This window comes from Selaginella moellendorffii, unplaced genomic scaffold (assembly GCF_000143415.4).
Source record: "Selaginella moellendorffii unplaced genomic scaffold, v1.0 SELMOscaffold_61, whole genome shotgun sequence".
NCBI classification, from domain to species: Eukaryota; Viridiplantae; Streptophyta; class Lycopodiopsida; order Selaginellales; family Selaginellaceae; genus Selaginella; species Selaginella moellendorffii.
In genome coordinates, this window is record NW_003314322.1 from 1,190,685 (window position 1) to 1,217,259 (window position 26,575).

Here is a 26,575-nt window from a genome sequence, read left to right on the forward strand (position 1 = left end):
CCTACCATGATTCTCCTGTTCTAGGTGGGCATATGGGACACCGTCGTGTCACCGAGAAACTGCGCAGATCTTTCTATTGGCCAGAGATGCGACGTGATATTATCCGGTATGTGCGTAGCTGCATTTGGTGCCAAGCTCGTAATACTCCCCCTTGTGCTGCGGAAGGACGGTTGGAGTCAATTGCAGTTTCTCGTCCGTTTGAGTTGGTGGCGTTTGATCTTATGGGACCTTTTCCACAATCGACTGCTAGCAATGAGTATGTTATTATTGCTTCTGACTACTTGATTCGTTGGGTGGAAGTTGGTGCTCTTGCTAGTGCCTCTGCAACTGCTGTGGGATACTTTCTCCTCAATCGAGTGGTGTTCCAGCATTCTTGTCCAGAGCGGATTCTTTCGGATAATGGTCCTGCATTTATGGCTGAGGTATTTCATGTTTTGACATCTCGGTTGGGGATACGCCACACTTTTACGAGTGCTTATCATCCACAATCAGACGGTCTGGTGGAACGGCTCGTTCGGACATTCAAAGGGATGATTGCGAAGTATGTGAACTTTCAGCATTTGGATTGGGATGGTTATTTGCCGTCTCTTCAGTATGCCTATGTCACAGGGGTGCAGAGTTCTGTTGGTGCTTCACCATATAAACTTCTATATGGTCATGATCCAATATTACCAACAGAGCTGGGTTTACCTTCACGATTGCCACGAGCTCCTGATGCTAGGTCATGGGATCAATATTTGACAAGCATTCTTCCACTTGTCCGAGCAGAGTCTGCTAAACACTTAGGCCGCGTACAAGTGGGACAACAACGGCGCTACAATTCCCATCATCGTCCACCTGCAGAGTATAAAGTGGATGATTTGGTGTTAGTCCGTTTTCCCCATCTTACGGTACATGGTTTATCTAAGGGGCTCCTTGCGCAGTGGAAAGGACCGTATCGGGTGTTGCGGCAAGTTGGACCACAAGTTTATGAGGTTCGGCATGACGTTCAGCAGGCCGATCCTCCGGAGATTGTGCATGTGCAGCGGTTAAAACGCTTCATACAAAGGGATCAGGAGCAGTTAATACCGTCGACAGATCCACCGATGCCTCCTCTTGACGTTCCTCCAGATCCCGGCCCATCCACAAGAGAACCCTGACGGCCTTCCATTATTCCGAGAGGAGGGGATGATGTGAGGGCCAAGTGTACGGCTACGATGCCGTATACTAATATTAGCGTAGTGGATTTTGGTAGCCGTCGGATTGGTTTCAATCCGGACCACTCGCTCCTGTATATAAGCTAGGGTTTTTGGGCTAATTGATATGCACATTTCTGTATTCCCTTTCCATATTCCATGCACTCACAATAGTAGTGTTATTCTTACTTATTAATCCAATTGATCAAATAAAATTTATAATTATAAACATGTTTGTAATTTATAAACACAAGATTAATTTTATTGCATATCATGATAGAATAAAAAATAATATACTAGAAAGGGTTTAAGAAATTTTATAAATTATAAACATGTAATAAATTATAAATACAAGTTAATCTAAATAAATGACAACCGTTAGATGGTAGAATATTCTAGAATATCCAAACATACTTTAGGTATAACCACTACTATTCTACATTAAGCAAACCAAAAAATAAAGCATAAAATATCCACCCTTTCTCTTCCTCTGGAAAGTGTCCATTTTACTATAAATCCACACCAAAAGGAATTGATGGTAGCAATGAACCTTTGAGAAAAGTAACAAAATATATTACTGCACCCAGCTTCCTTTCTTCATACGTGCCTTTACGACTCCAAAGCCTGCTTGGGCAACCCCATCCACAAACGTATTGAACTTCACAGCACGAAGTTCACCTCTATGGTTGCAAGTCAGGCATTCTTCCGTTGTTCTCGATCCATTTGAGTGCCACTCGAACCCTACGCTGCTCATCATCACTGACGCAGCGTCCATAATGCAAGTGGCCATTGTCAATGAAGTTGTAAAACGCGCCATGATTTTGAACAAAAACCGTTTTGATAGTGGCCTCACCTATTCGGTGCTCCACGTAATCCCAGCCATTAGAAATCCCAAACTTTTCTTCAAACTGCCCTTCATGGGCTCCGTTGAGGGAATCAATATCATCTGAGCTGAGCTTCATGAAGGGATTAAGCTCCCGAGCCTCGGGCTCCTCGAGAGCAGTCAAGTCGGGGTAAAAGTAGTCGGCACAGCATGTCCCAAACACCAAGACGCCCTCACCTTTGCGCACGTAGTAGAAGTTCCTCACAACCTGGTCACAAAGCCTTAGGCGTGGACTAATGGTGCACAAGAAGGTGGTGACGAAATCCCTGTGCGTGAACTTGGCAATTCTGCTGATCCAGAGCCTCGCGCACCCCACCATCACGTCCTTCATCGCCATCCACATCCGGTTCGCTGGATAGCTCAGCAGATCTAGGGCTATAATCCCAACCGAAGCAAACCGCGAAGCAACGCCATAGCCGTTGGCGTCAAGCATCAGCGGCAGGAGGGATAGCAGCCTCGTGAAATCCTTGTTGAGGAAGTGCTCCCGACTGCTCATCAAGAGGACGCGCTTGGTGAACGTCTCAATGGTTGCTCCCTCTGCCATGAAGAGGTCAAATCCCTCGCCCCAGGCGAAGGCGTCTGCAATGCACAGCTGCGGGAGGAGGTGATCCACTTTGCTGCAGATGAATTGGGTCCCGTGCCTTTTGAGAATGTAGCTGCTGCAGATGGCACTGTAATCAACGATATATGCGGTACCCCGCCTGCGCTGGAGGAAATGGGCGCTGTTGCCCAGACGGGTGTCGCTTGAATCCAGCTGATGCTCCACTGTCATGGGATACGTCCACTTCTGGCCCTGCACGACCAATCCGAATGTTGCAGTGGAGAACGGAGGGCCGAATATGGGATCTGTTAGCCACTTGAAGGTGTGGTAAATTAGAGCGGATGGGATCCTGAAAAACTTGGCCTCTCTGAGAAATTGCCACACTGCATAGGAGAACTGGAGCCATAACCACACTGAAGCCATGTCTGTGATCTAGGAAACTTGTACATTAAGAGGAGATTAGAAGTCAACTCTTACCCAGTTCTCCGGGTTCAAATCCCGGCAATGGATGCAAGATTTTCCTTTTAGAGCAATTCTTTTCCATCTGATTCAATTCACTGCAGTTTCAATTAGTGTTCATGGAGTGGAACACCAACACTCGTGCATGAGTGCTGTGTGGATGTAAGAGCAACCTCAACAGCTTTGCAGCATGTCCAGGAGAGAACCTAATTTTCAGTACTGATTTCCTTTGGAATTATTCAGAGATGAAGTAGTTTCACAACAAACATTTGGAAGTGCTTTGTTACAATGTTCGCACCTATGGTGAGAATATATAAAGATAGAGTAATGCACCATCTTTGTTAAAATGCAGAGAAACAGTCTGCCAGCTTTCGTTTGTATCATGAAGACATCTCATTATGCCTTGCTTAGTTATTTTCTTCCACCACATAAGCGCTGAGATTTTCCATGATGTATATTTTAACATAGTGGATTGATATTGGAGTTAAAGGGGATGCCACTTATAGTTAAACGTTTCAACTGACCCTTTTTGAGATACGGACAAGGAGTTGCTGGAACTTCGGCATTTCATCTGAGCTGTCTTGAAACACAAACCAAAGAGACTTTTTAAGTCTAGATTTTAGAAAAGAATCAACATGAATCCCCCACTAGATACAACAGTTTAGAAATCCTTTTTCACCAGCATCACCATCGGGTTTGCTTTCAGGGCCACCTCGCACAAAGATCTTCTTCTTCTCGCGAGACATCACTTTGAAGTGTTTGTAAAGCAACTCTATCTCACTCAATAGCTTATATGGTGAGGACCATAGAACCTCCCTTTATTTCATCCACAGCTGATCAAGCTTAGCTACATCAAAAGTCAGCCCATTACATAACCCTAAACTTTAGCATCCCCGTCCTAGCGAAGACGCCCATTGCCCCAGGTATGCGGCTAGGAGGGCGGAATCAAGCACTGCCCGCGCGTCCTCGAGGCTCCCACACCGGATGTACATCTTCAGCACCTGGGCATGGAGATCAGAGCAATGCGGCCCTGCGCCTCGGCGAGATTCGTGACGCTCGCCATTCTGGAGAGACTTCAATGCCGTCGGATCGCTCGGATCGCCTTTACACTTTTTCGTCCACCTGCACTCCTAACGAGGTCGATTTTGGGAAGTTGATACCGTAAAATTCTGAAGGTAGGATACGAGGCTGCGGAATCTTGCTCCTATGTTGTATTCACTCCTCTATTTTTCCTTGCACGAAGAAGCGCAAAGCCTCCCTTCAGTTGGCCAGCAGGAAGAGAGTGGAAGCGCTCTTGGGGGAACTCAAGGAGCTGAGCTACGAAAAGCTCAAGAGCAACAAGACATTGGAGCTCATTTGCCCGGACATATACGACAGGCAATGTTATTGGTACATTGGTCAGGTTTTCAGTGTGACGCTGCTGAAGTTCATCGTGGATCCGCCAATAAGGCTATCTGCAGTGGCAGAGGTGATGGCATGATCACGTACGTGATAGGGACTCCTAGTTTTGGCAAGAGCGTTAGCAACCACTGCGGTTGGTTATCTTTATTATAAGGCATCAAAGCTATGGAGATGGCTTAAACTCAACACACTCAGTGTGAGAAGACTCACGAAATGGAAGTTCAAATGGCTGATATATTGTTCTTCTTTTTGTTTTCTTCTGGGTGGAGTCTCGACTGGGGAAGAAAGAAGAAGAAAAGATGGTGAGTTTGTGCATTTATGCAAACTGGAATTCTATTGTGGAATGAAAAGTAATAATGCATTAAATCATTTTCCTTAAGCTTGCTATTAGAAGATTTAAATTGCAATACTGAACCTGAATTTCTTTTTATCTGTAGGAGTCCTGACCATGTTGATTTCACCAAGAACCAATATATGCTCCTGTGTGGGGAACGATTTGTGAAGGCCCCTTGCAAAGTGCTGCATGAGGCGTTCATTTTGGCATACATCAAGGATCCTCAGGCTCTTGCGTCGCTTGAGGATTTTGAAAGCGAGGAAGATGTTGAAATGGTTCTATGGTTGAGGACTGAGACGGTGCACATAGTTGTGGACTATGCGAACTCGATGGTTTGCGATCGAAGTAAGGACTCTCAGAGCCTTTGGCCGCAAAGGTGAAGGCTTGGAAGTTTCTTCAGAATCTCCCTGGAAAACACACGAACGTTTGGGTGGTTGTTTCTGCATCGGAATACCGCCTGGGAACCGGAGGATTCAGTGTAACTCGGAAAATTTCCGAGTTTAAATTCAGTCCGGTTTTGTGTTTGTTTCTCGCTCTGCAGGAGGATGAAGCTGTCGCTTACTTGAAGCATACATCAGGCAAAACCGAAGAGGGGTGTCGATTACGTGCAAGGAGGATCCATCATTATACTGGCTGGGTGCCGGGGCTGCTTTCGCAATACCTGACGAAAAAATGCGTAGTCGAGCAGACTAGGAGAAAAGGTGTTTCGGATGCTTTGCATTCGGACGACGAGGTTCTCACAGCTGTCACAGAAGGGCGTTTGAAATACGAGCTGTCAGACGCTTTGGATTCTGGGTGCTACTTCTGAGGGCAAGATGGCAAGGGCCGCTGCATGGCAGCACCATCGCTTACGTAACACAGTGTGCGAGGGAGAAGCTGCTAAGTGGATAGTACTTCACTGAGCCATTTGGCTGGAACGACTAGCGTATTGGGCTAAGGATGGACGTGATCATGGAGGTCATTATACTGGACGAGAAAGAGCTCACGAAGAAGAAACTATTGAGGGAATATTCGTGATTCCCTCTTAGGTCAAGTTGACCCATCATGTCTATTCATTCTCTCAATAGTCAATAAGAGAGATGCCCGGCAGGCCCCGGGCGTAGCGCCAGCAGCGGCTGGCATTCCCGAATATGGTATCGAAGCCCTGAGGGCTTCAAATCCTGGGATGATGGCGCTGCCTCTGTCAGCGTCTCAGGGCCGCTCTCTTCTCTTCAGACAGAATCCATCGATGCAGTTCAAATGAAGGACTTTGATGAAGATGAGCTGATCACAGCTTTCTTCAAGGGGCTTAGCAGACCAATGCAACTCGCAGGGTCGCATCATTTAAGTTCCAGTAACACTTTCAGATCGTAGCTGACCTCACAGCGTTGGAGGGTTTTCTCAAGTCAGGGCAAGCGAGCTCAAATGAGAAAGAATTGGCACTCTTCGCAGGAAAGGGGAAACGATTTGTCACAGTTGGGACAGACTAGGACCAATGAACGATCAGGGCGAGAGCAGCAAACCAGAAAAGTTCAAGAAGAAAAAGAAGAATGATCGCTGTAACTTTTGCAAGAAACCAAGGCACTGGGCACGAGATTGCACAGACGAAGAGGCCAAGAAAGCTAAGGAGGCTCGAAAAGCTGAGGCAAAGAGACTGGCAGCAAGAAAGAACAAGTCGGCCAACTTTGCCAGGACAGCAGAAAGTAGCGAGGAAGACAACCAGGAGGACGTGGACGACCATGGCAGCTTGTTCATGGCCACTAGCATCCAGCAGGTTGCGAAGAACACTCTTGGCACAGAAGCAGAAGTGGTGTACCTTGATTCTGGGGCAAACAAACACATGACACACCTCAGGAAATTTCCAGCAGGGAAATTGTCCAGGACGTATGTGACAAGAAATCTCCTGCCACCGCCACAGTTTTCTCCCACGGAAGTAGCTGCGGATGACTCGGAAGAAAGTGACAACGAATGTCCAGTTACGGCACGCGCAATCGGCAGAGCTGAAGGAGCCGGTGAGGGGAATGGAAGCGGCGACCAGGATGATCCAGGCGGTGCAGAGAGCGTGGATGGTGCTGGAGGCGATCCAAATGGAGGTGAGGGCTTGCTCCCTGAAGCTGAAGGCTTGCCACTCGACACAGCAGGCGTTGGAACCAGTGGGAGCGCTAGCACAGCAAACCCAGTCGGCGGAGAAGAAGACCATGGTGGTGAGCGCACTGTTGGCAGGACCAGGGCTGAAAATAGTGAGGGCAATTTGAGACGTTCTGGCCGTGAGCGCGCACTCACAGAGGCTCGTCAATACAGGGAGCAGCTGGACATACGAGCAGCTAAGCGGGCTTCTCGGCAAGAAACCAAGGCTGCAAGAGACCGATCAGTGACAGTGCGAGACCTCTTACGATCCAGCCTTTTATTTTGCCAACTCTAGCATGGAGGAAGAAGGGGAGCAAGGCGAGAACCAGCTTCTCCTTCTCTTCAGCCATGGCCGAGCTGCACTTGTTCCGAAGACCATGGAAGATGCTCTTGCCGGACCTGATGCAGATCAGTGGCGCACTGCTCGTCAAGCTGAGTATAGCTCATTGATGGAGAACAAGACCTGGGATCTTGTGGAGCTGCCACCTGGGAGGAAGGTGATTAAGACCAAGTTCCTCTTGCGGCTCAAGACAGGACCTGATGGAGACACACGCTACAAAGTCAGATTTGTTGCGAGAGGATTCTCACAAGTCGAAGGAGTCGACTTCTATGAGACCTTTTCACCAGTGGTGAAGCTTGCATCAATTCGACTTCTCTACAACTTAGCAGCTCACGAAGACATGCACGTCGAGCACATGGATGTAACGACGGCGTTCCTGAATGGTGACTTGGAGGAGGAAGTCTACATTGAGCAACCAGCCGGATTTATTGCCAAAGGACGAGAGCACTTGGTGTGCAAGCTCAAGAAGGCCCTCTACGGCCTGAAGCAATCGCCTCGTGCCTGCAAGTGGGAGCTCTCCTGGTGCTGTTGGCTTTGTACGTGGACGACTGCTTGCTCCTCAGCAAAAGCAAGAAGCTGATTCATCAACTGAAGAAAGATCTCAGCTCGAGATTCAAGATGGTGGATCTTGGGAGCGTCAAGTACTGTCTTGGCATCCAGATCTTCAGAGACAGGAGGAAGGGCACACTAGAAATGTCTCAGAAGAAATATATTGAAGAGCTCCTCCAGAAATTCAAGCTTAGTGACGTCAACTCTGCATCAACGCCAATGGAAGTTGGCATGCACCTCAGTAAGGACATGGCACCTCAGACGGAAGCACCGAAAGCAGTGATGGAGACGATCCCGTACAGGCAGATGTTCCTGGCAAATCCCGGCTTCCAACACTGGCAGGCAGTTAAGCGGGTGTTTCGTTACCTGAAGGGGACAGCCGATTATGTTTTCTGCTACACAAAACAAGAGCAGCCTCAACTCAAGCTGCAGGGATTCTTGGATGCAGACTGGGCAGGGGAAGTTGATCAGCGTAAATCAACTTCTGGCTACGTCTTCAGCCTGGGCAGCGCAGCAGTTACATGGAGCAGCCAGCCGTGGCTCTCTCGAGCACAGAGGCTGAGTATATCGGGATGACCCAAGCAGCGAAAGAAATTCTTTGGCTCAGGACTCTGCTGAACGGTCTAAGCTACGAGCAAGGGGAGGCAACGGTTCTGCATTGCGACAATCAAGGAGCTATTGCCTTGACGAAGAATCCAAGATTTCATCGCAGGACAAAACACATCCAGGTTCAGTTTCATTTTATTCGTGAACAGGTAGCGGTGAAGAAAGTGGAACTCGTCTACTGTGCTACCACGGAGATGGTGGCAGATATATTCACGAAGGCACTTCCACCAGCAGTGTTCGCGCGACACGTACAAGCTCTGGGCGTGAAGAAAAGAAGTATCGCGAGCTCAACTTGAGTGGGAGTATTGAGGGAATATTCGTGATTCCCTCTTAGGTCAAGTTGACCCGTCGTGTCTGTTCATTCTCTCAATAGTCAATAAGAGAGACGCCCGGCAGGCCCCAGGCGTAGCGCCAGCAGCGGCTGGCATTCCCGAATAGAAGCTGCGAGAGGGGGGGAGATAAGGATCAGAAGTGTCAGATGTGTGAGCAGGGATTTTACCCTGGAAGCGTAACATTGAGATGTGATTTCTGTAGCCAGGCCTATCACAAGAACTGTGTTGGGGTTGAGGAGCCATGGCTCCTCCTGCACCCCAGGGAGGAGCCATGGTTTTGTCTAGATTGCAGGATGGAGATGGGGAATTGATGATGAAGAAGATCAAGTGATGGTGAAGAAGACAGTAAGATTGACAATGATGTTTAAGTGTATCGAGACTTGAAAAATTTCTATATATCGTGAGCTCTGAGTATCTTGTTCTGGAAAATAAAAAGGATCAACCATCTCTCTAACGCGCTCTTCTACATTAATTTGTCATCCATTCTTCACGTCGGAGATGCCTAAAAGGATGTTGAGCAGCTCCACCTGATAATTCCTCCTTTGGTTTGAAGGAATGAACATCACGCATGCCATATGCATCCAGCCTCAGATGCTCTGAAGGTGATCAATAAAGCCATCACCAAGTATATCTTTTGGGAACGAGAAGAGCTGGTCATGAGCTCCCTGCAGCTCCCCTGCCGGGGTGTCGAACTTGGACTTCGACAGGCGAAGTCGAGCTCGATGTCCAACACACAAACACAAGTCCAAGAATATTTGCTACCTTGTGTGTACTTGATACACGCAGGAACATAGTGTTGCTTGCATTGCGTTGGTCTTCTAATCTCGCAGAGCTACGCGGATTATTGTGTGACCACCACCATCTAGAAGCTATTCCAATTTCTCTAGTTCCTGTCCCATTCGAAAGCTCTAAAACGCGAAGACGGTCCCCGCCTTTGCAAGAGCTGCCCCCTCTCGGGCTCGGCTCTACCATCTTTCTCACTTCAGACTGCCAATTATCTTCATCGCTTCTTCTACGTGCCCAGGCAAGCAGTGCATGAGCGCGTCGTCGCCTTGCTTCATCTTGTTGGAGAGATCCGTGGCGTCGGACGCGTAGCCGTGCTCGGAGTAGGCCCCGATCATCGTCTGCCAGGAGCAATCGTCCCACAGCGGCATCCTGTCAAACACCTCCCTCCCTTCCAGCAGATACCCTTTCCTGGCAAAGATCTTCACCACCGTGTTCCACGACACCAGGTCGCGCTCCGGCATCTCCTCGAAGATCGCTTGCGCCTCCGCGACGCGGCCGTGGTGGACGTAGCCCGAGAGCAGCGCCGTCCAGGAGAAGACGCTGTGCTGCGGCATCCTAAAGAGGAGATCTCTCGCGCGATCAAAATGCCCGTACCGGGCATACGCCGAGACGAAGCTCGTCCATGGCTTGACGTCCAGGCCTCGGGCTCTCGCGAAGACGCCCATCGCCTCGTGGAAGTGGCCCTTGTCCAGATACGCGGCCAGGAGGGCATTGGAGGCGAGGCTGCCGTGGGAATCAAGCACCGCCCGCGCATCCTCGAGGCTCCCACACCGGACGTACATCTCCAGCACCTGGGCCTGGAGATCAGGGCAATGCGGCCCCCTCCTGCCGACGCGATCCTGGAGCTCGCGCGCCTCGGCGAGATTCGTGACGCTCGCCAGAGATTTCTGGAGAGATTTCAATGCCGCTGCCGAGGATTCCGCTAGAGAAGAAGAGGAGGAAGGATCGCTCGCAGCTACTGCATGGAGAGCCCGGCATAACCTCATTCGTGTTAGAACCCTACATTCGAGGAATATACACCATTTTCCACTTTTTTTCCTTCACCATTTTTTGTTTAGAACCCTAAGTAGATTCCAATCCATACACAACTTTTTCGGCACTGTTTTTTACCTTTTCTCGACTCTTTTTTCACTTTTTCTGCGTTACATAACGACACATACACCTCCCCCTTTTCTCTCTAAAACGACGATGAAATTTCTTCCTTCTGGGACGAGAAAAGATGAAATTTCTTCCAAGCAATCAAATAGCTCAAATCTCTCTTCCTCTTTCCTATCGCCAAACCATCGCAAATCTTTAATCAAAAGCGTCGTCCTCGTCGTCTGGGAGTGGCTGAGCAGCAGCGTTATTCATCTCCTGCTCGTTCCTGTGCAAGAAAAATGGATCCAAGAACGTCAATCGGGACAGCATCTAGAAACAAGGGAACTTACAGTTGCTGGGCAGCAAGATCGATGTGAACTTCCGGTGGTGCCAACGCAGGAGTCTCGACAAAGTGGAGATTCGCGTCCCTGGATTGGGCAAAAAGAAGAGAATTAGAACTTGCGGTAAACTTGCGGTATCTAGAGTTCTACCCAGCAAGCTTCCTGGCGAGATAAAGGAAGGGCTTTTCGAAGTTGTAGTTGCTCTTGGCAGAGATCTCGTAGTACTGGAGGTTCTTCTTTCTGTGGAAGGTGACCTGCTTGGCCTTGACCTGCCTGTTCTTAACGTCGACCTTGTTTCCGCAGAGAACAATCGGGATGTTCTCACACACCCTGCGGGATGAGAATGCGTTAGAAAAAAGAAAGCCATCGGCAAGAAAGAGTGCAACTAGCCTGCAAAGATCCCGGTGCCAAGTTGGAACGTTCTTGTATGTCAAGCGAGCAGTGACATCGAACATGATAATCGCGCACTGGCCATGGATGCTGCAAAAGGAAGTTAAAGCAACGAATCATTAAGGAGTGAAGAGCTTACTAGTAGCCATCGCGAAGACCACCAAACTTCTCCTGGCCGGCCGTGTCCCAGCAGTAGAAGCGTAGCCTGCCGCAGTTCGTGAAGAAATCGAGAGGATGGACTTCCACACCCATCGTAGCTGCAAGGAAGAACAGGGATAAGAGATCATCCCACGAAGAGAGAGCCGAGCTTACGTTCGTATTTCTTCTCGAATTCACCAGTCAAGTGGCGTTTCACAAAGGTCGTCTTCCCTGCCACCGAGAGATCCATAAGAAACCAAGCCAAAAGAGGAAACAAACGAAGCGCTCACCAGTGCCGCCATCGCCAACGATTACGAGCTTGAAGGAAACCTCTCCAGGGGTTGCCTGACCGGGCATGGCCTGTCGTAAGCAGGGGAACCAAAATCACCAAACAATTCGCGAGGAAACGGAGCTTACCATCGTCTCCGAGCGATTCGATGCGAAGGCGCAGAGATCCGAAGCGCCTAGCACGCCGCCCTCACCGAGCACAACACAAACAAAACCCTAGTCTCTTAGGGCTCTTAACCAGAAACTTTTGTCGGTGGATCTTTGCCCACGTGGCAAGTATCGACGGTAGTGGCCACGCTAAAAGCTGAAGTGGTCCAGTCTAAACCCTAAACCACTAAGAGCCCTAATTTCTTTGCTTGAGCGCCAAGCATCCTATCCGCCCCGCTCGTCGCCGGCGCGCACAAATCTTCACGCGACGCGACGCGACGCTCTCCGGATTTCCATCGCGGCGCAGCCGTAGCCGAGGTACATTTCCTGGTTGTAGGTTAACAAAGATTGAGCCGCGCGTGATATTTCCCCAGCGCTCTCCTCATGGATCGCTATCAGCGAGTGGAGAAGCCACGAGATGAGACATCGATCAGCGAGAATGAAATTCGCATCACGACGCAGGGCAAGACGAGAAACTATATCACCTACGCTATCAGCTTGCTCCAGGTAGAAAATTTTCTTCCTCTCTCTTTCCGGAATTCACTTTTCTTTTACAGGACAAAAGCTCTGATGTTGTCTTGAAGGCGATGGGCCGTGCAATCAACAAGACTGTCACCATTGCCGAGATTATCAAAGTAGAGAACGAAGTTTATGCGAGCTCGAGGTCACTAACAGTCTTTTTCTCGTCCAGAGGAGGGTCGCGGGGCTTCATCAAATCACCACAATCGGCTCCGCGGACTTCACGGATACTTGGGAACCGCTCGAGGAAGGACTTGTGCCGTAAGTTGTTGTCTTTGTTTCCAGCTACCTCGTGTGACTTACTTTGCTTTCTCACTTCTAGTCTGGAAACGACTCGGCATGTTTCTATGATCAGTATCACACTGTCAAAGACGGAGCTAGACAGCACCTCATCAGGGTGGGCTTTCTCAATGTTTCATAATCGTTTCTTGACTTGAGAGAACTGTCGCAGATATCAGGCTCCTCTTCCTGCTGATCAAGTGAAGCCGTTGGTGGAGCCGGAATACGACGGAGGTTTAGTTATCTCTGTTTGTTTTTTCTTCGCCTGACGGCCGTGCACTTCACAGAAGTATCACCTCGAGGAGGCAGAGGCCGAGGCCGGGGGCGCGGACGAGGCAGAGCTCGTGCTGGAGGTACATGTAGTTTCGAACGCCATTACGTTTGCTGTAATGCATGTAATCTCCAGGGAACGAAGTTGCGGTCGCTGACTACGGTGGTGGCTACGATGCTGGTTGGGGGCGAGGCCGAGGTGGCCGAGGCCGTGGAAGGGGCCGCGGGTTCCAAGGCCGTGGTAGAGGCTATGCCACGGAGTTTTATCAGAACACCGGGAGGGGAAGAGGAGGCTACGGAGACAACGTTTACGAGGACAACCGGGGCCGCGGTCGAGGTGGATACCAACAAGGCCGGGGCCGTGGTGGAGACGAGTACCAGGAAGTGGCGAACGAGGACGCCGGAGCAAGGGGCCGAGGTATGGTTTTCGTTTGAGAGAAACGACTCGCTAAGTTGACAACTATGTGTATCACAGGCCGTGGTCGAGGAAGGGCATTTCGTGGTGGCCGTCGGGGAGGCGGCAGACCACGCGGAGGATTTCAGGAATAAGACGAGATCTCTCTCTCCATACTTCGTGGTAAAGCCTCTCTCCTCTAGCGGCATCTTTTGTGTTGACATATAGACTAGCTGTGGTGGTAGTCACCCGAGTTTTCTTGCCTCTGACACGTTACAATTTGGAGGTGTTATATTCCTTTCTTGTTTCTAACTGTACAAAACAAAAGCTTTTTTTACTGGGAAGTGTCAGATCACGTAGTCCAGGATCTCGGAGGTGTGATCCATGCTTTGTCCCGGGAAGTCGCACGGCGGTGGTGGAGTGACTGCCGCTGCGGTGTTGCGAATGATCCTGGCGGGGACTCCGACCGCGGTGCAGTAGCAGGGAACGTCGATGAGGACGAGCGTGCAAGCGCCGATCTTGGCACCGTCCCCGACTTTGATTGGGCCGAGTAACGTTGCTCCAGCTCCGATGAGGACTCCGTTTCCAACTTTTGGATGCCGGTCCATGCAGCGGTTGCCAGTCCCGCCAAGCGTGACGTGGTGGAGAATGGAGACGTTGTCGCCGATGGTAGCTGTCTCTCCCACCACTACGCCCGTGGCGTGGTCGAGAAACATGCCTTTGCCAACTTGAGCTCCTGGAACTTGAAGATCATTGAAAGAAGAGACGAGGAGGTTGGAGGACGTACCGGGATGGATGTCGACTTGGAAAACTTCGGAGATCCTGTTCTGGAGTGCCAGTGCCAGTCCCGTGCGATGTTGACGCCAGAGCCTGTGAGAGACGCGGTGCGCTTGGCAGGCCAGGAACCCCTTGTAGTTGAGCATGCCATGGACGTAGCTTGTGCACGCTGGATCCCTCTCTCTGAAAGCCTTCATGTCCTCTCGCATTGCTTCCTAGGTCACCGATGAGATGAGATGATCTTAGAAGTTTAGAACTTACTTGTATGCTTGTATCAGCCGAGAAAGTTTCCGAGAACAAGGAGAAGAGCTGGGTGGAAAGGAGCGTCATGTTTGCTAGCTTGTTGGCGAGGTGGAATGCCAAGGATCTCTCCAGCGAGGGATGCGAAAGAACCGTGGCGTAGAGAAAGCTCGCGAGGTATGGCTCCGCCTGGGATTGCTCCATTGCTTCTATTCTCAACAATTGCCAAATATCCATGTCCTTCTTTGCTAAATCGTCCTGGAAGAACGATCAACACCATGAGAAAGGAAAACTTCAGTCGCTAAAAGGAGAGGACTATTTACTTGCACACCTGCGCAGCACAGGAATTGGCGGCGATCGGCGGCGCCGTGGCTCCTCGGCCGCATTGAGCAGTGATCTAATCCGGATCGAGTCCATTCGATGTGGTTGCGATCGCCGAGTCGGGGCGGAGAGATTGAGAAGCGGAGCGAAGAAGACGCCATAGATAGAATTAGCTACAGGGAATTAGGGTTAGGGCTCTTTGGCGCCCAGGAATTTCAATCTTCGTGCCCGCGATCGCGGCATTTTGTCTTCCATTCGCGCCTAGGATCGGAGCTCGTGATGGATTCTGGAAGCTGATCGGGATTTTTCATCCAGAGAAGGATTCTAGACCGCAGGAGATGGAAATCTTGCAGTCCGGGATGAAAGATCGCGGGCAGAGGTAGCAGAAATTCGTGGCGATGGCGGTCGGACCGTCATGGGAGGGGCATCACATTTGGGAAGGTTGGGTCACGCTAACGCTCATCGGCATCATGTTGGCAGCTCTAGTGCTAGAAATCGCCCCTCCATACCTCGTCATGACTGGCACCCTCATTCTCTTTTTGCCGCTCAACATCCTCACCTTGGATCAAGCTCTTCACGGGTTTGGCGATCACGCGGTGCTCTCGATTGGCGTTCTCTTCATCGTTGCCAAAGGTAGCTCTAAGTTTGTGATTGATTGATCGCCCACATTTTTTTTTAATTTGGTGATTCAGGTATCGAGCAGTCTGGAGGTCTGGAGTACGTCTCTAGGCTGCTCTTCAGAGCCGACGATGATAAGAAGGAAGACAATCCAGCGAAACAAGGGAACATCGTCGGAGTGATGCTGAAGTTCACGGTTCCTGTGGCGATTTTTAGTGCGTTCCTGGCCAATATACCACTGGTGGCGATGATGATTCCGCCGATTGTGGAGTTCGCGAAGAAGGTACGCGGCTCTCATTACCTTTCTCATGCCAGTGTTCCATAGATTCGGTCCCGTCGTGAAAATGCTTTGTTTGCTTGACTTCATTCATATAGGTGCATATGGCTCCGTCAAAGCTGCTCATGCCTCTGAGCTTCGCTGCGCTCTTGGGTGGCACGCTGACATTGATTGGAGCCAGTACAAACCTGGTAGTTGTATCCCTGGCCGCGAAGAAACTCCCCGAGCTTCAAATGAATCTGTTTGAGATAGCTATTGTTGGTTTGCCTGTGACAATTGCTGGGATTTTGTATATGGTTGCTGTGTCCGGCAAGCTTCTTCCAGATCGTCTTGCAATTCAACCAACGACTATAAACGTGAGGTGAAGATTTGTCACCAGGAATCCAACATTAAGATGCACATCATATAATTTCGCGGCACTTGACGAACTCACTGAATTTTTTGTACTGCAGGGAATATAGCGTTGTATTGGAGGTGAAGGCAACGTCTTCATTGACAAGGAAAACGATTGAGAGGGCTGGTATCAATCGTCAACCAGGGCTCAATCTCGTTCAAATACAGAGAGAAGGTGTAGTCACTCCAAATCCTGGGCCAGACTTTGTTATAATGCCCAAAGACAAGCTACACTTTGGTGGTGTTATAGATGCAGTACTTGGTTTGACACAGTTAGATGGATTGGCTCTTTCAGAGAGTGAGGTACGCTCAAGATTAACAATTTTCTTTTAGACTCGCTCATTTGTTGTGCGCAGGGTGAAGAGCAAATCGATTTGAATCGGTTGAAGATCAATCAGTGCCTAGTTGAGGCTGTTGTTGCAAGTGGATCTCCGATGGTTCACAAGCGCGTTGCTGACTTGCAACTCCGAGCACGTTATAAAGCTGCTATAGTTGCTATCCATAGATATGGAGTGCGACTTAGCAGGTAAGCTATCTTCTTCGTACGTCGTTTGTTGCAACTGTGTTCTTTCTTTATAGTGCGATTGGGGACATAATCTTGGAAGCTGGAGATTCACTTCTTATGGTGGCTGATGGGACAGAGTTCGTTGCGAAGAATCGAAATAATTCTACGTTTGCGCTTGTTGCAAAGGTAGCATGCCTACTTTGCTTGTGAAATGTAGTGCCCTTCATAAAGTTCTGATTTTGTGCAGCTGCCAGGATTTGTGCTGGTGCAGCGACATAAAGCTGGAATTGCAGCGTTGATTGTTCTTGCTTTTGTGGTTGCAAGTGGCATTGGTGTTGATCTTATCACGGCTGCTTTGTTCACGGCATTCTTTTTGTTGGCGACGAAGTGTCTGACTCCTAGAGATGCAATGGTATAATATTTGCATTTCTGACAGCATCAGCATCTGACGTCGTTATTCTTCTCAAGCTTTACAGGAATCTATAGAATTACCGGTTCTGATTCTGATCGCTTCGTCCTTTGGCATCTCAGAGGCCATGGTCCAGAGTGGTGCAGCAGATATGGTGGCAAAAGCCCTCATGGGTCTTGCAGGTACCACAAAAGTAAGAACTATCACCCTTCAGAGAATAGGCCGTTGTTACTAACTAATCTTCGTTCGTGCCTTGCAGTTTGGTCTAATCAGTTGCACATACATTGCAACAACAGTTTTCTCGCTGGCTATCACGAATAACGCTGCTGTGACGATTATGTTCCCAGTTGCTCTCACAGCGGCTCAGAGAGGAAATCTCGATTTCAGACCGTTTGCCTACACGCTCATGATGGCATCATCGGCAGGGCTGATGACCCCCACTGGCTGTGCAACAAATCTCATGGTTTACTCCCCGGGTGGCTACAAGTTTGCGGACTACGTTGTTTATGGTGGTCCTATGCAAGTAAGTTCTTCCGTCAACTTAAACAGGAGTGTCATGTTTAATGCAGATATGGTTACTGGTTGTGACAATTGGAGTGACGGTGACTATAGAATGGTGGTGGGCATGGACCATAGCGATATTTATTACCACAGTCGCTACCACACCGATCTGGATGAGACAGGTTCTTCTTCCTCCATTTACGTTCCTCTCCACTGAAGTTTGTTTCGATGCAGCCTTGGAATCTGATAAAGTCTGGACCACTTTCCTCTGCCGAAGATCAGGAGGCCGCGGCAACGTCCAGGGGACGCCGGGGCGACGAAGAAAGAGTTTCTCTCACAGGCGGAAGCAGCAGTCGCGGTAGTACCAGTTCGGCTTTCATGCTGGCGTCGCAACAGTGAATGTGCATTTAGCTGTACATAGGTGAAGCAATCTTCTGACTCATCAAGGTCTTGGAAAGTTTTTCTTTTTCACCAGAAGCCGCCACACGAGCAGCAGCCATCGCTAAAAACGTGGAACCGGCTCGCATCTCTACACACAATGCGCCTGTTTTCCACCTTCGACAAAACAGCAGTGGCTCTGTGACAGTCATCGCACACTCTCAAGTTCTTGGCAATCCGTATCACCGTACCGGGAGCTGTATTAACGAGTGCAAATGCAATGGCCAGCTTTTCGCTGTGGCCACAGAGAAGATTTTCCTTTTCAACGTCAGAGACATGGTGGACGAGACAGTTTTGGTCGGGAACATATCCTCCGGCCTTCATCTTCACTAGCACTTCCTCGAGCTTCTCCACGACGCCTTTGTGACGGCTCCAGTCTCCAGCTTTGAAACTGTGAACGTTCCCGGCCTCGTCGGTCCACCAGCTCAAGCCGGGTTTCTTCCACGCCCGGAAGTTGTTCTTCATGATGAGCACCTGCGACTGCTCCTCCCACATCCCAGCTCTGCCGTAAATGTCCGCCATCGACATATAAACAGCAGCGTCCTGCTCGTCGATCCTCAGCAGCGATTCAAAGGCCAGTCGCCCGACTCCAACGCTGGTAAACTTCTTGGCCGCGGCAAGTATCGTCTTCCAAGTCACTTGGTCCGCTTCAAACGGCATCTCGTGGACCAACTTCACGGCACTGTCAAGGTGATTGGCTCGGCCAAGCATGTCGATCATGCAGTGGTAGTGCTTCATCTCGCGGCGGATTCCCAGCTTCAACGTCATGACCTCGAAGAAGTCCAGCCCGGATTCAACAAGCCCGGCGTGGCTGCAGGCAGTGAGAACGGACAGCAGAGTTACACCGTTGGGTTGAACGTCGGCTTCTCGCATGCTGTGGAACAGATCAAACACCTTGGTCGCGTCTCCGAGGTGACTATATCCTGCTATGAGCGAGCTCCAAGTTATCACCGTTCTCGCTCTCCCGGGCATCGAGTGAAAGACAAGCTCGGCTTCGGACATGCTGCCGCACTTCCCGTAGAAGTCCACCAGGCAGTTCGCAAGGAACATATCCTTCTGGAGCTCCCTCCTGGACACAATCTCGGCGTGGAGCTTTCGACCGGTTTCCAGAGCTGCCAAGTTTCCGCAGACCATCAACGCGGCAGCGAAGGCTCGAGCATCCGGCTGCGTCGGTGCCATCCTTGAGAAGAGTCTCAGCGCTACTTCGGACTCCCCGTTCTCAGCGTAGCCGAGCATCAGCGAGGTCCAGGAGACCACGTTCCGCTGCTGGTGCTGGATGCTGTCAAACACCTTGCGGGCCTGGATCATGTTGCGGCACTTGGAGTACATCTCGACGAGCGAGTTGGCAACGAAGATGTTGGTGGCGACGCCGCTCTCCGCCGCCTGGGAGTGAAGAACCGATCCTTTCTCCTCCAGGCTCTGGATCAAAGCAGAAGAAGCGGCGTCCTCGCCTCTGGCCGCTGCCGCTGCCAAACTGGAACACGCCGTCAACGCAGCAACGAAAGTTCTGGCCTCGGGTGCTACTCCGATCATCCTGGAAAAGAGCTCCAGCGCGAGCTCGCCACTGCCGGTCTCGGTGTAGCCGAAGAGCAGCGAGTTCCACGACACGACGTCGTGCAGCGGCATCCTGTCGAAGACCATCCGAGCGTCGACCATGCTGCCACACTTGGCGTACATCGCCACCAAGCTATTCCCGAGAAAGGTGGTGCTGGAGTCGATCATACTGCTAGCAGCGCGAGCGTGGATTCGCATGCCAAGCTCCAGCGATCGCGGTTTCACCACCACCGTCTTGGGATCCTCGGTTCCCTGTCCATGCTCCGTGTCGGCCATGGTGGAACACGCAGTGATGGCTGCGACGTAAGTTCGCGAGTCGGGTTGTATGGACTCGTCGTGGAAGAAGAGCTCGAGAGCTTTGTGGCCGTCTCCATTGTCAGCGTAGCCCAGGATCACGGCGTTGAGGAGCGCCAGATCGTGGCAAGGGAGCTTATCGAAGAGCGATCGAGCGTCGGCCATGGTGCCGCATCTAGCGTACATGTCGATCACGCTGCTGGCGGCGACAATGCCTGTGCCAGGAGGGAGAAGAGATTTGGAGGAGAGAAGATAATGGATCCTCTTACCGCAGTCTAGGTCTCGCAGCGCCTTGCAAGCTCTCAATGCCGCGATCCAGAGAGGAATGGGGGAAGAATCGTGGAGCAATGCCGCCGTGATCGTGCTCCTGACCGCGATCCAGATCGCCTGATCGAGTGGATTGCTTTGGCGAGTGACGAGGCATCGCGGGATGGCCATGGCGCGGCGACCGGGGAGGCATCGTCGATTGATGGATGAATGTAGTTACCCGGGCAAGCTGGAAATTTTAGGGTTCTTCGTTTGCCTTTGCAGGGCCATTTCCCTCTGCTAGGGTTTGGGGTTTTCTGGCAGTCGGAGCTCGAGCTGCTGCCGGTGGCGGATCTGTGGCGCCCGACGCTGCGAGCAGCGGAATGCGAAGGCGCCTAGCGTAGATCTGACTCACCGGCTCTAGATCTCGACGAAAAGCAAAATGGTTTGGATCTGTCTGGATCAGGGAGTTATTTTCTCACGAATTTCGTGCGCTGATTGATGCAGGTAGTTCTAGCGTCCTCCATTATCAACAAGAGCGGGAAAGGTGAGAAATTGAGGCTGCGATCCACTCGATCCTTGCGCTGATGCTGTCTCCTTTGTGATGTAATAGCGCTCGTTTCCCGGCAGTTTGTAGACATGACTAGAATACGAATCGAGGGCCTCCTCGCTGCGTTTCCCAAGCTCGTTGGCTCTGGCAAGCAGCACACATATGTGGAGACTGAAAACGTCCGGTATGTCTATCAGCCCATGGAATCCTTGTATTTGATCCTCGTCACCAACAAGCAAAGCAACATTCTAGAGGACCTAGAAACACTCCGGCTTCTCTCTAAACTGGTACTTTCTTTTTCTTTCCCTTAAGTGCTAAAGTTTACACCTTGATCTTCTCCCAGATTCCTGAGTACTGCACGTCTCTCGAAGAGGAGTCCGTTTGCAAGAATGGTTTTAAGCTTATCTTTGCGTTCGATGAGGTGATATGCCAGGGTCACAAGGAAGCCGTCTCGGCTTCTCAAGTAAAGGAATATATGGAAATGGATAGTCAGGAGGAAAGGATGCATAGGATGATGATGCAGACTAAGATCAACGAGACTAAAGATTTGATGAAGAAGAAAGCGAACGAGATTGACAAAAGCAAGGTAAATCTTGGAATTCTCTTGCATTCCGTTGCTGACGATGATTTCTTTTTTCAAGCTGGATAAAACAAGACCAGACAGAAGCGGAATCATATCTGTGCCTATCAGCTTCGACAATGGGTATGATCTTCCCTCGACTGGAAGAAGCAATGGAACTTTTGTGGCGGATGAAAGCAAGTCTAAAGGTATGCTTCTCGTACGTGCAAGCATGTCTAATTTGTAATGTCTGGAATTGCAGGCCGTCCTACAACAGCGGCAGCTGGTTCTAGCAAAAAGGGAATGCAGCTGGGCAAGGGACAGAAAACCAGCCGAATCATAGAGTCTCTCAAGGCCGAAGGAGAGGACATCGTCGAAGATGTTCAAGCTGCTGCCGTGGTAGGCTTGACAGCAAGTGTACCCACGGATCCCATCGCCGTTCTAGTCGAGGAGAAGATCACCGTCCAGTGTAAACGAGATGGTGGCTTGGAGTCGTTCGACATACAAGGCACATTGTCTCTTGTGGTCCAGAACAGAGACGACGCCTTCATTCGTGTCCAGGTACCATTTCTGGCCTTTTTCTTAATCTTATTCAACTGCTTTTTCGTACAGGTTGAAAACGGAGCCAACGATGGAGTTCAATTCAAACCTCATCCCAACATTGACAAAGATTTGTTTGCAAGAGAGAGCATTTTGGGCCTAAAAGATTCCCGTCGGCCATTTCCAACTGGAACTCCAACAGGGATTCTAAAGTGGCGCATGACAAGCAAAGACGAGTCTTTAATTCCTTTGAACAGTACGTTGGTTTCGCCAGCTTGTTTATGCCACTAACTAATGCTGTATGTTTCCAGTTAACTGCTGGCCTTCAATCTCCGGGGGCGAAACGTACGTGAGCATCGAGTATGAGGCGTCGCAGAGGTTCGAGCTTCAAAATGTGAAGATTACGATACCTCTACCCGCTCTCCGTGATCCTCCGACAGTCAATCAAGTGGACGGAGAATGGAGGTAATTCTCTGATGTGTTTCTTCCCGTTTTAACTCTTTTGACATGATCGTAGGTACGACTCAAGACGATCAGTTCTGGAGTGGTCGGTAGTCTTGATTGACAACAGCAATAGGAAGTAAGCTAGAGCTCGCTTTTACAGTTTGGCAGCAACACTCACTTGCATTGATTTCTTTCAGTGGAGCGATGGAATTCGTGGTCCCGGCAGCCGACGCGTCGGTGTTCTTCCCGATTGACGTCAAGTTCACTGCCACAAAAACATTCTGTGATCTCAAGGTACAAAGCCTTGTCACTCGATTTAACAGCGATTCCAATGGTGAACTTTGCCGCCAGGTTGTGAGCGTTCTTCAGGTGGATGGAGGCAACAGCGTGAGATTCGCCGGAAGCACGCAACTCCTAGCGGATAGCTATCAAGTGGTATAGCACCGGAAGACGATCGAGAAGACGAGGTGTCAGGAGATTTTGATTGGAAAGAAAACTTAGTTACTCTATTCATATCAAATAGCGTGCTAAACTTTGGACTAAAGGATGAGCAAAAACAAGCATTGCATAAAACTCTCTCTCCTCTGTGCAGCAGCTAAACTATGGTTCTCCCATGGTTAAATGAGAACCACCTTAAAATGATACGAATATGCCTTTTTCGACTTTAAATCTAGTCATAAATAATGAAACGATACCCGGCATATTCTTCGAGGCTTGGCCACATTTAGGCATGCGTGCCGTCCATTTGAACGGTGTAGATGTTACTACAAAGAACGATCCTTGCCGTGGATTTTGAGGGCAAGGGTTTATTTTCCGATTTAGGGTTTTTGCTCGTCGCGGCTGTGACCTAGAGGAGGAAGGAGAGGCGCAGCGCGATGAAGCTCAACATCGCCAATCCCACCACGGGATGTCAGAAGAAGGTCGACATTGACGACGATCAGAAGCTGTAAGCTTGTCGCTTGGATCTCTGGATGGAATGGTGATTTTGTTCTCTTTTCGTGCAGGAAAATCTTCTATGAGAAGCGCATCTCGCAAGAGGTGCCCGGAGATGGGCTCGGAGAGGTGAATTCGTCGGCATTTGAGCTTTGCTGTTTGTTCTAAGATTTGCAGTGCAGGAATTCAAAGGCTATGTCTTCAAGATCATGGGAGGATGTGACAAGGATGGCTTCCCTATGAAGCAGGGCGTCCTCAAGACGAAGCGTGTGCGCCTCCTGTTAAACCGAGGTAAAACGATGCTTCTTTTTTCTTTTCTCCCTCTTTCGTTCTGATTTGAGATTCGTGACCAGGCGACACTTGCTTTCGTGGGTATGGGCGACGCGATGGTGAGCGGAGGAGGAAGTCAGTTCGTGGTTGCATTGTCAGCCATGATCTGTCTGTTCTCAATCTCGTGATTGTCAAGCAAGGTACTCCCATCTTTTCTGGTCTTTTTATTTTTTCCTCTTTGTTCATTTGATTTGATTCGTGATGTATTGTTTCTTCTTTCACGTTTGCAGGTGAGAAGCACTTACCCGATCTCACTGACACCGAGAAGCCACGGATGAGGGGCCCTAAGAGAGCTAGCAAGATCCGCAAGCTCTTCAACCTCGACAAGGAGGACGATGTCCGCAAGTACGTGAACACGTACCGCCGGAATTTCACGGCCCCCTCCGGTAAGTTCCTCCTCGGACCTTAAACCGTGCATCCAAACTCACTAGTGTCGTGTCGTGTCGTGAACTCCTAAAAAACCAGGCAAGAAGCGCAGCAAGGCCCCCAAGATCCAGAGGCTGGTTACTCCGCGGACGCTGCAGAGAAAGCGCGACCGCATTGCCGAGAAGAAGAGGCGCGTCCAGAAGGCCAAAACCGAGGCCGCCGAGTACCAAAAGCTGCTATCTCTTCGCCTCAAGGAGCAGCGAGAGCACAGGAGCGAGAGCTTGGCCAAGAGGCGGGCGTCTCGTCTCTCGGTCGCTTCCAAGAACTCCACCGACGTGTAAAACTCGATTGAGTTTTTTGTTCCTCTAAATTTTTGCTTAAAACGATCTTTCTCTACTTTACACTTCTTTTAGCTTAGCTAGTGATATCTATATTATAGAAGTGGCCAATCCCCTAGAGTTTTGACACCGGGGTTGAGCAAGTTGTCCAGGAACTGGTACATATAGATTTTATCATCAAGTTGTCAAGGAACTGGTGCATATAGATTTATCATCAAAAGGAACTGGTACATGTAGATTTTATCATCAAAAGTTTGTGGTGTTTTTTTCTTCCTCCAGGAGAAGGATTTGATTGAGTTGGAATGCTTTGCAGCCTCAAGTTTTTTGGAGGTGGCAAGAATAAGGATGATTTGTTAAGGGATGCTATATAATGATAAGATGGATTTTAAGCAAAAGTCCAGATTATGCTATAACACTTTTCCAAAACCTCAATGGGCAAATCCTTAAAGAAATAAAGTATTAATTTAAATTTAGCATAATGAATCACTATTGAGAATCTAGTCAAAACTATTATAATGTTATTTCTTACAAGAAAACTAACATAATTATCACTCAAGAGCCAGGAGGAAGTTCTTGGGGTTGATTATCATTTTATCAAGCAATTTCATAAACACATTACTTATAACCACATAGATATGATATAAAAATCACAATGATTTAATCATCAATCGAGCAACACCACAAATAACACCCATGTTGCTAAATCACTCAAGTTTGCATGCATGTTAAAGAATGTGTTTCCAATTGTCAACTGAATTCATAACAAAGATAACAACAGACCTTGTGTAATGGGTCTCATTGCGGGAATTGTTGAGCTTCACAAAATATCGAACTGGACCAACCTGCAATAATTTATTAGCATAATAGTATTAATTAACACATACCTCTGGTTTACCAATAAGCGAAGAGCATTAATGGTTATGACGTTCTAGTGGAAACAAGCCCACCTGGACATTCTGCATGAGAGACTCTAGAGTGGTCTCTTGATTCAGCATCCAAGGTATTTACTGATTTACTGCTGTGTCATTGTCCAAAAATGGAAGATGGATCTTCTTTTGTCCGCAAAAGTGGAAATAAATAGTCTCAAGGTGTGGGTACAAAGAGTTTTGATGGAGGCCAAGGGTGATGATGCAAGTACCCCTGACTTGTACAAAGCTTTGTCTTCAGGCTTCAAGTTACAACTCAAGAGGCTGCAAGACAGGCTAGATATTCATCAGCTCTATCTTGAAGTTTGGGGAACACAGACATACATCTATGGGATTCATGACATTTTCAGGTACATCACAGTGAAGAAAAGAATGGTGTTGTGACAAAGGAATCCTATGACAGATATCAAGCAGCACTGAACAAGTGCAAGGGCTTAAAGAACTTTCCAATGGACTCATTTTCCCAGTGAGTGAGTGAGAATTTGTGAGATAGTTCTTACCGGTGTATCTTGTGCAGTATGCTGAAGGACTTCCAAGATATGTATGACAGGAAGGCACAGCAATTCTTGAGCAAGTACCATTGTGATTTGCCATCTTTATATGACATAGAAAACTTCCCGGTGGGCATTGTTTACTTCTCCAACAAGCCTTGTTTGATGCCAACTGGCTGCCTCGGAACAAATGTGCCCTTCCAACAAAACTACACTTTTGTGCAAGCATATATTCGGATTCTTGGGTCAAATGCAACTATCTAGGGAGGCAATTGCAATGAGAGGCTTCTTAAAAATATCAAGATGTTTGAGGAAAGAGTTGAATAGGAAGGTATTGACATTTTGGTCTGTGAGCTTATCAAGTTACTAGGTTGGAGCCCTTGGTCTACTATTATGGTTACTGACACTAGTTTTTGTAGTGCAAACAATGTATAAGATAGTTGACTATTGCACGGAAAAATATAAGCTCCTGAGTTTAGACTTCCCGGGAGGTCACCCAACCCAGTACTATTCACACTCAAGGACGTTTAACCCCAAATATCCCAAGACCTTTAACCAATTGGAAAAGGGGGTGCACTCTTGTTCATAGGCCCTTTCCCTCTATATTTGAACCCCAATGGATCGTCTCTCGAGTCGTTCCCTTTGGTTGCTTACAATCCAAAATTTAGAAGTGGCAAGTTTGTTGGTTGAACCATTTTGTCTAAATTAAAAAGTAGGTGAAAGAAGCCAAGATGACATGGCAAACTCATTAGCCATTATGACAGGTAATAAGTTGTTTAGATTTGTGTAATTCTTGCTAAAGCATATTTTACAGTGGATGATGTGAGAAATCTACCAAAGGAGAAAGTAATGTAATGGATGACCTTGGAGGTTGCCAATTTTCTTATGCTTCTATGTGGAAACCACTACAATTATGATGCCTTGATGAAATCACCAATAGATGGATCATTGCTAATGCTAATGACTGAAAGTAACCTCAATTGGTGGCTTTTGACTCTGGAAATAGGTCTTTTGAAAAGGCTGCAGGTCAGGAAATGGTTCAAGGAGCTTAAATAGTCTAGTTTTATCACCAAAAATTAGTATAGTAAAACTAAATCTATGAACTCTATATTACTATAGTGAGAAATTGTAGCGCATGTGATCATGGGATGAGATTTAGATATACTGTCA

General features: G+C 48.9%; 8 protein-coding genes across 9 annotated transcripts; 4 read left to right on the forward strand and 4 right to left on the reverse strand.

The window, feature by feature from the left end:
* Window positions 1–9,703: 9,703 nt before the first annotated feature.
* LOC112351425 (pentatricopeptide repeat-containing protein At2g35030, mitochondrial-like) lies at window positions 9,704–10,498 on the reverse strand. The gene has a single exon (XM_024689327.1). The coding sequence runs from the start codon at window positions 10,496–10,498 to the stop codon at window positions 9,704–9,706; it is 795 nt and encodes a 264-aa protein (XP_024545095.1).
* Window positions 10,499–10,614: 116 nt separating this feature from the next.
* LOC9644041 (GTP-binding nuclear protein Ran1A) lies at window positions 10,615–11,984 on the reverse strand. Its single transcript, XM_002984281.2, has 8 exons — window positions 11,876–11,984; window positions 11,749–11,818; window positions 11,633–11,689; window positions 11,460–11,577; window positions 11,321–11,410; window positions 11,081–11,260; window positions 10,940–11,017; window positions 10,615–10,875 (listed from the first exon to the last, which is right to left on the reverse strand). Exons 1-8 carry the CDS (start codon window positions 11,876–11,878, stop codon window positions 10,806–10,808), a joined length of 666 nt encoding a protein of 221 aa, XP_002984327.1. The 5' UTR covers window positions 11,879–11,984; the 3' UTR covers window positions 10,615–10,805.
* Window positions 11,985–12,004: 20 nt separating this feature from the next.
* On the forward strand, window positions 12,005–13,695 carry LOC9644042 (ribonuclease P protein subunit p25). Its single transcript, XM_024689393.1, has 9 exons — window positions 12,005–12,211; window positions 12,268–12,400; window positions 12,451–12,528; window positions 12,585–12,673; window positions 12,735–12,809; window positions 12,864–12,925; window positions 12,979–13,044; window positions 13,098–13,379; window positions 13,437–13,695. Exons 2-9 carry the CDS (start codon window positions 12,278–12,280, stop codon window positions 13,508–13,510), a joined length of 849 nt encoding a protein of 282 aa, XP_024545161.1. The 5' UTR covers window positions 12,005–12,211; window positions 12,268–12,277; the 3' UTR covers window positions 13,511–13,695.
* Window positions 13,571–14,926, reverse strand: LOC9645075 (serine acetyltransferase 5). Of its 2 annotated transcripts, none has more exons than XM_024689391.1 (4): window positions 14,696–14,926; window positions 14,394–14,630; window positions 14,143–14,347; window positions 13,571–14,091 (listed from the first exon to the last, which is right to left on the reverse strand). In XM_024689391.1, the coding sequence occupies exons 1-4, from the start codon at window positions 14,852–14,854 to the stop codon at window positions 13,703–13,705; spliced, it is 990 nt and encodes a 329-aa protein (XP_024545159.1). In that variant the 5' UTR covers window positions 14,855–14,926; the 3' UTR covers window positions 13,571–13,702. The 2 variants fall into 2 exon arrangements, with proteins under 2 accessions (XP_024545159.1, XP_024545160.1); XM_024689392.1 differs by having other exon boundaries at window positions 14,704–14,790.
* A 133-nt stretch (window positions 14,927–15,059) lies between these two features.
* Window positions 15,060–17,795, forward strand: LOC112351426 (putative sulfur deprivation response regulator). The gene is made up of 11 exons (XM_024689328.1): window positions 15,060–15,326; window positions 15,386–15,594; window positions 15,687–15,949; window positions 16,041–16,284; window positions 16,338–16,507; window positions 16,561–16,672; window positions 16,734–16,898; window positions 16,948–17,088; window positions 17,155–17,418; window positions 17,465–17,578; window positions 17,631–17,795. Exons 1-11 carry the CDS (start codon window positions 15,092–15,094, stop codon window positions 17,793–17,795), a joined length of 2,082 nt encoding a protein of 693 aa, XP_024545096.1. The 5' UTR covers window positions 15,060–15,091.
* A 49-nt stretch (window positions 17,796–17,844) lies between these two features.
* On the reverse strand, window positions 17,845–20,146 carry LOC112351447 (putative pentatricopeptide repeat-containing protein At3g13770, mitochondrial). Its single transcript, XM_024689390.1, has 2 exons — window positions 19,952–20,146; window positions 17,845–19,897 (listed from the first exon to the last, which is right to left on the reverse strand). The coding sequence occupies exons 1-2, from the start codon at window positions 20,118–20,120 to the stop codon at window positions 17,865–17,867; spliced, it is 2,202 nt and encodes a 733-aa protein (XP_024545158.1). The 5' UTR covers window positions 20,121–20,146; the 3' UTR covers window positions 17,845–17,864.
* Window positions 20,147–20,229: 83 nt separating this feature from the next.
* On the forward strand, window positions 20,230–22,599 carry LOC9644043 (coatomer subunit delta-2). Its single transcript, XM_002984169.2, has 11 exons — window positions 20,230–20,373; window positions 20,436–20,475; window positions 20,542–20,765; window positions 20,822–21,064; window positions 21,120–21,246; window positions 21,300–21,598; window positions 21,650–21,833; window positions 21,889–22,042; window positions 22,095–22,157; window positions 22,219–22,315; window positions 22,373–22,599. Exons 1-11 carry the CDS (start codon window positions 20,371–20,373, stop codon window positions 22,460–22,462), a joined length of 1,524 nt encoding a protein of 507 aa, XP_002984215.1. The 5' UTR covers window positions 20,230–20,370; the 3' UTR covers window positions 22,463–22,599.
* A 217-nt stretch (window positions 22,600–22,816) lies between these two features.
* On the forward strand, window positions 22,817–24,051 carry LOC9645076 (40S ribosomal protein S6). Its single transcript, XM_002984170.2, has 6 exons — window positions 22,817–22,967; window positions 23,026–23,083; window positions 23,137–23,245; window positions 23,308–23,424; window positions 23,515–23,670; window positions 23,750–24,051. The coding sequence occupies exons 1-6, from the start codon at window positions 22,897–22,899 to the stop codon at window positions 23,989–23,991; spliced, it is 753 nt and encodes a 250-aa protein (XP_002984216.1). The 5' UTR covers window positions 22,817–22,896; the 3' UTR covers window positions 23,992–24,051.
* Window positions 24,052–26,575: the final 2,524 nt, after the last annotated feature.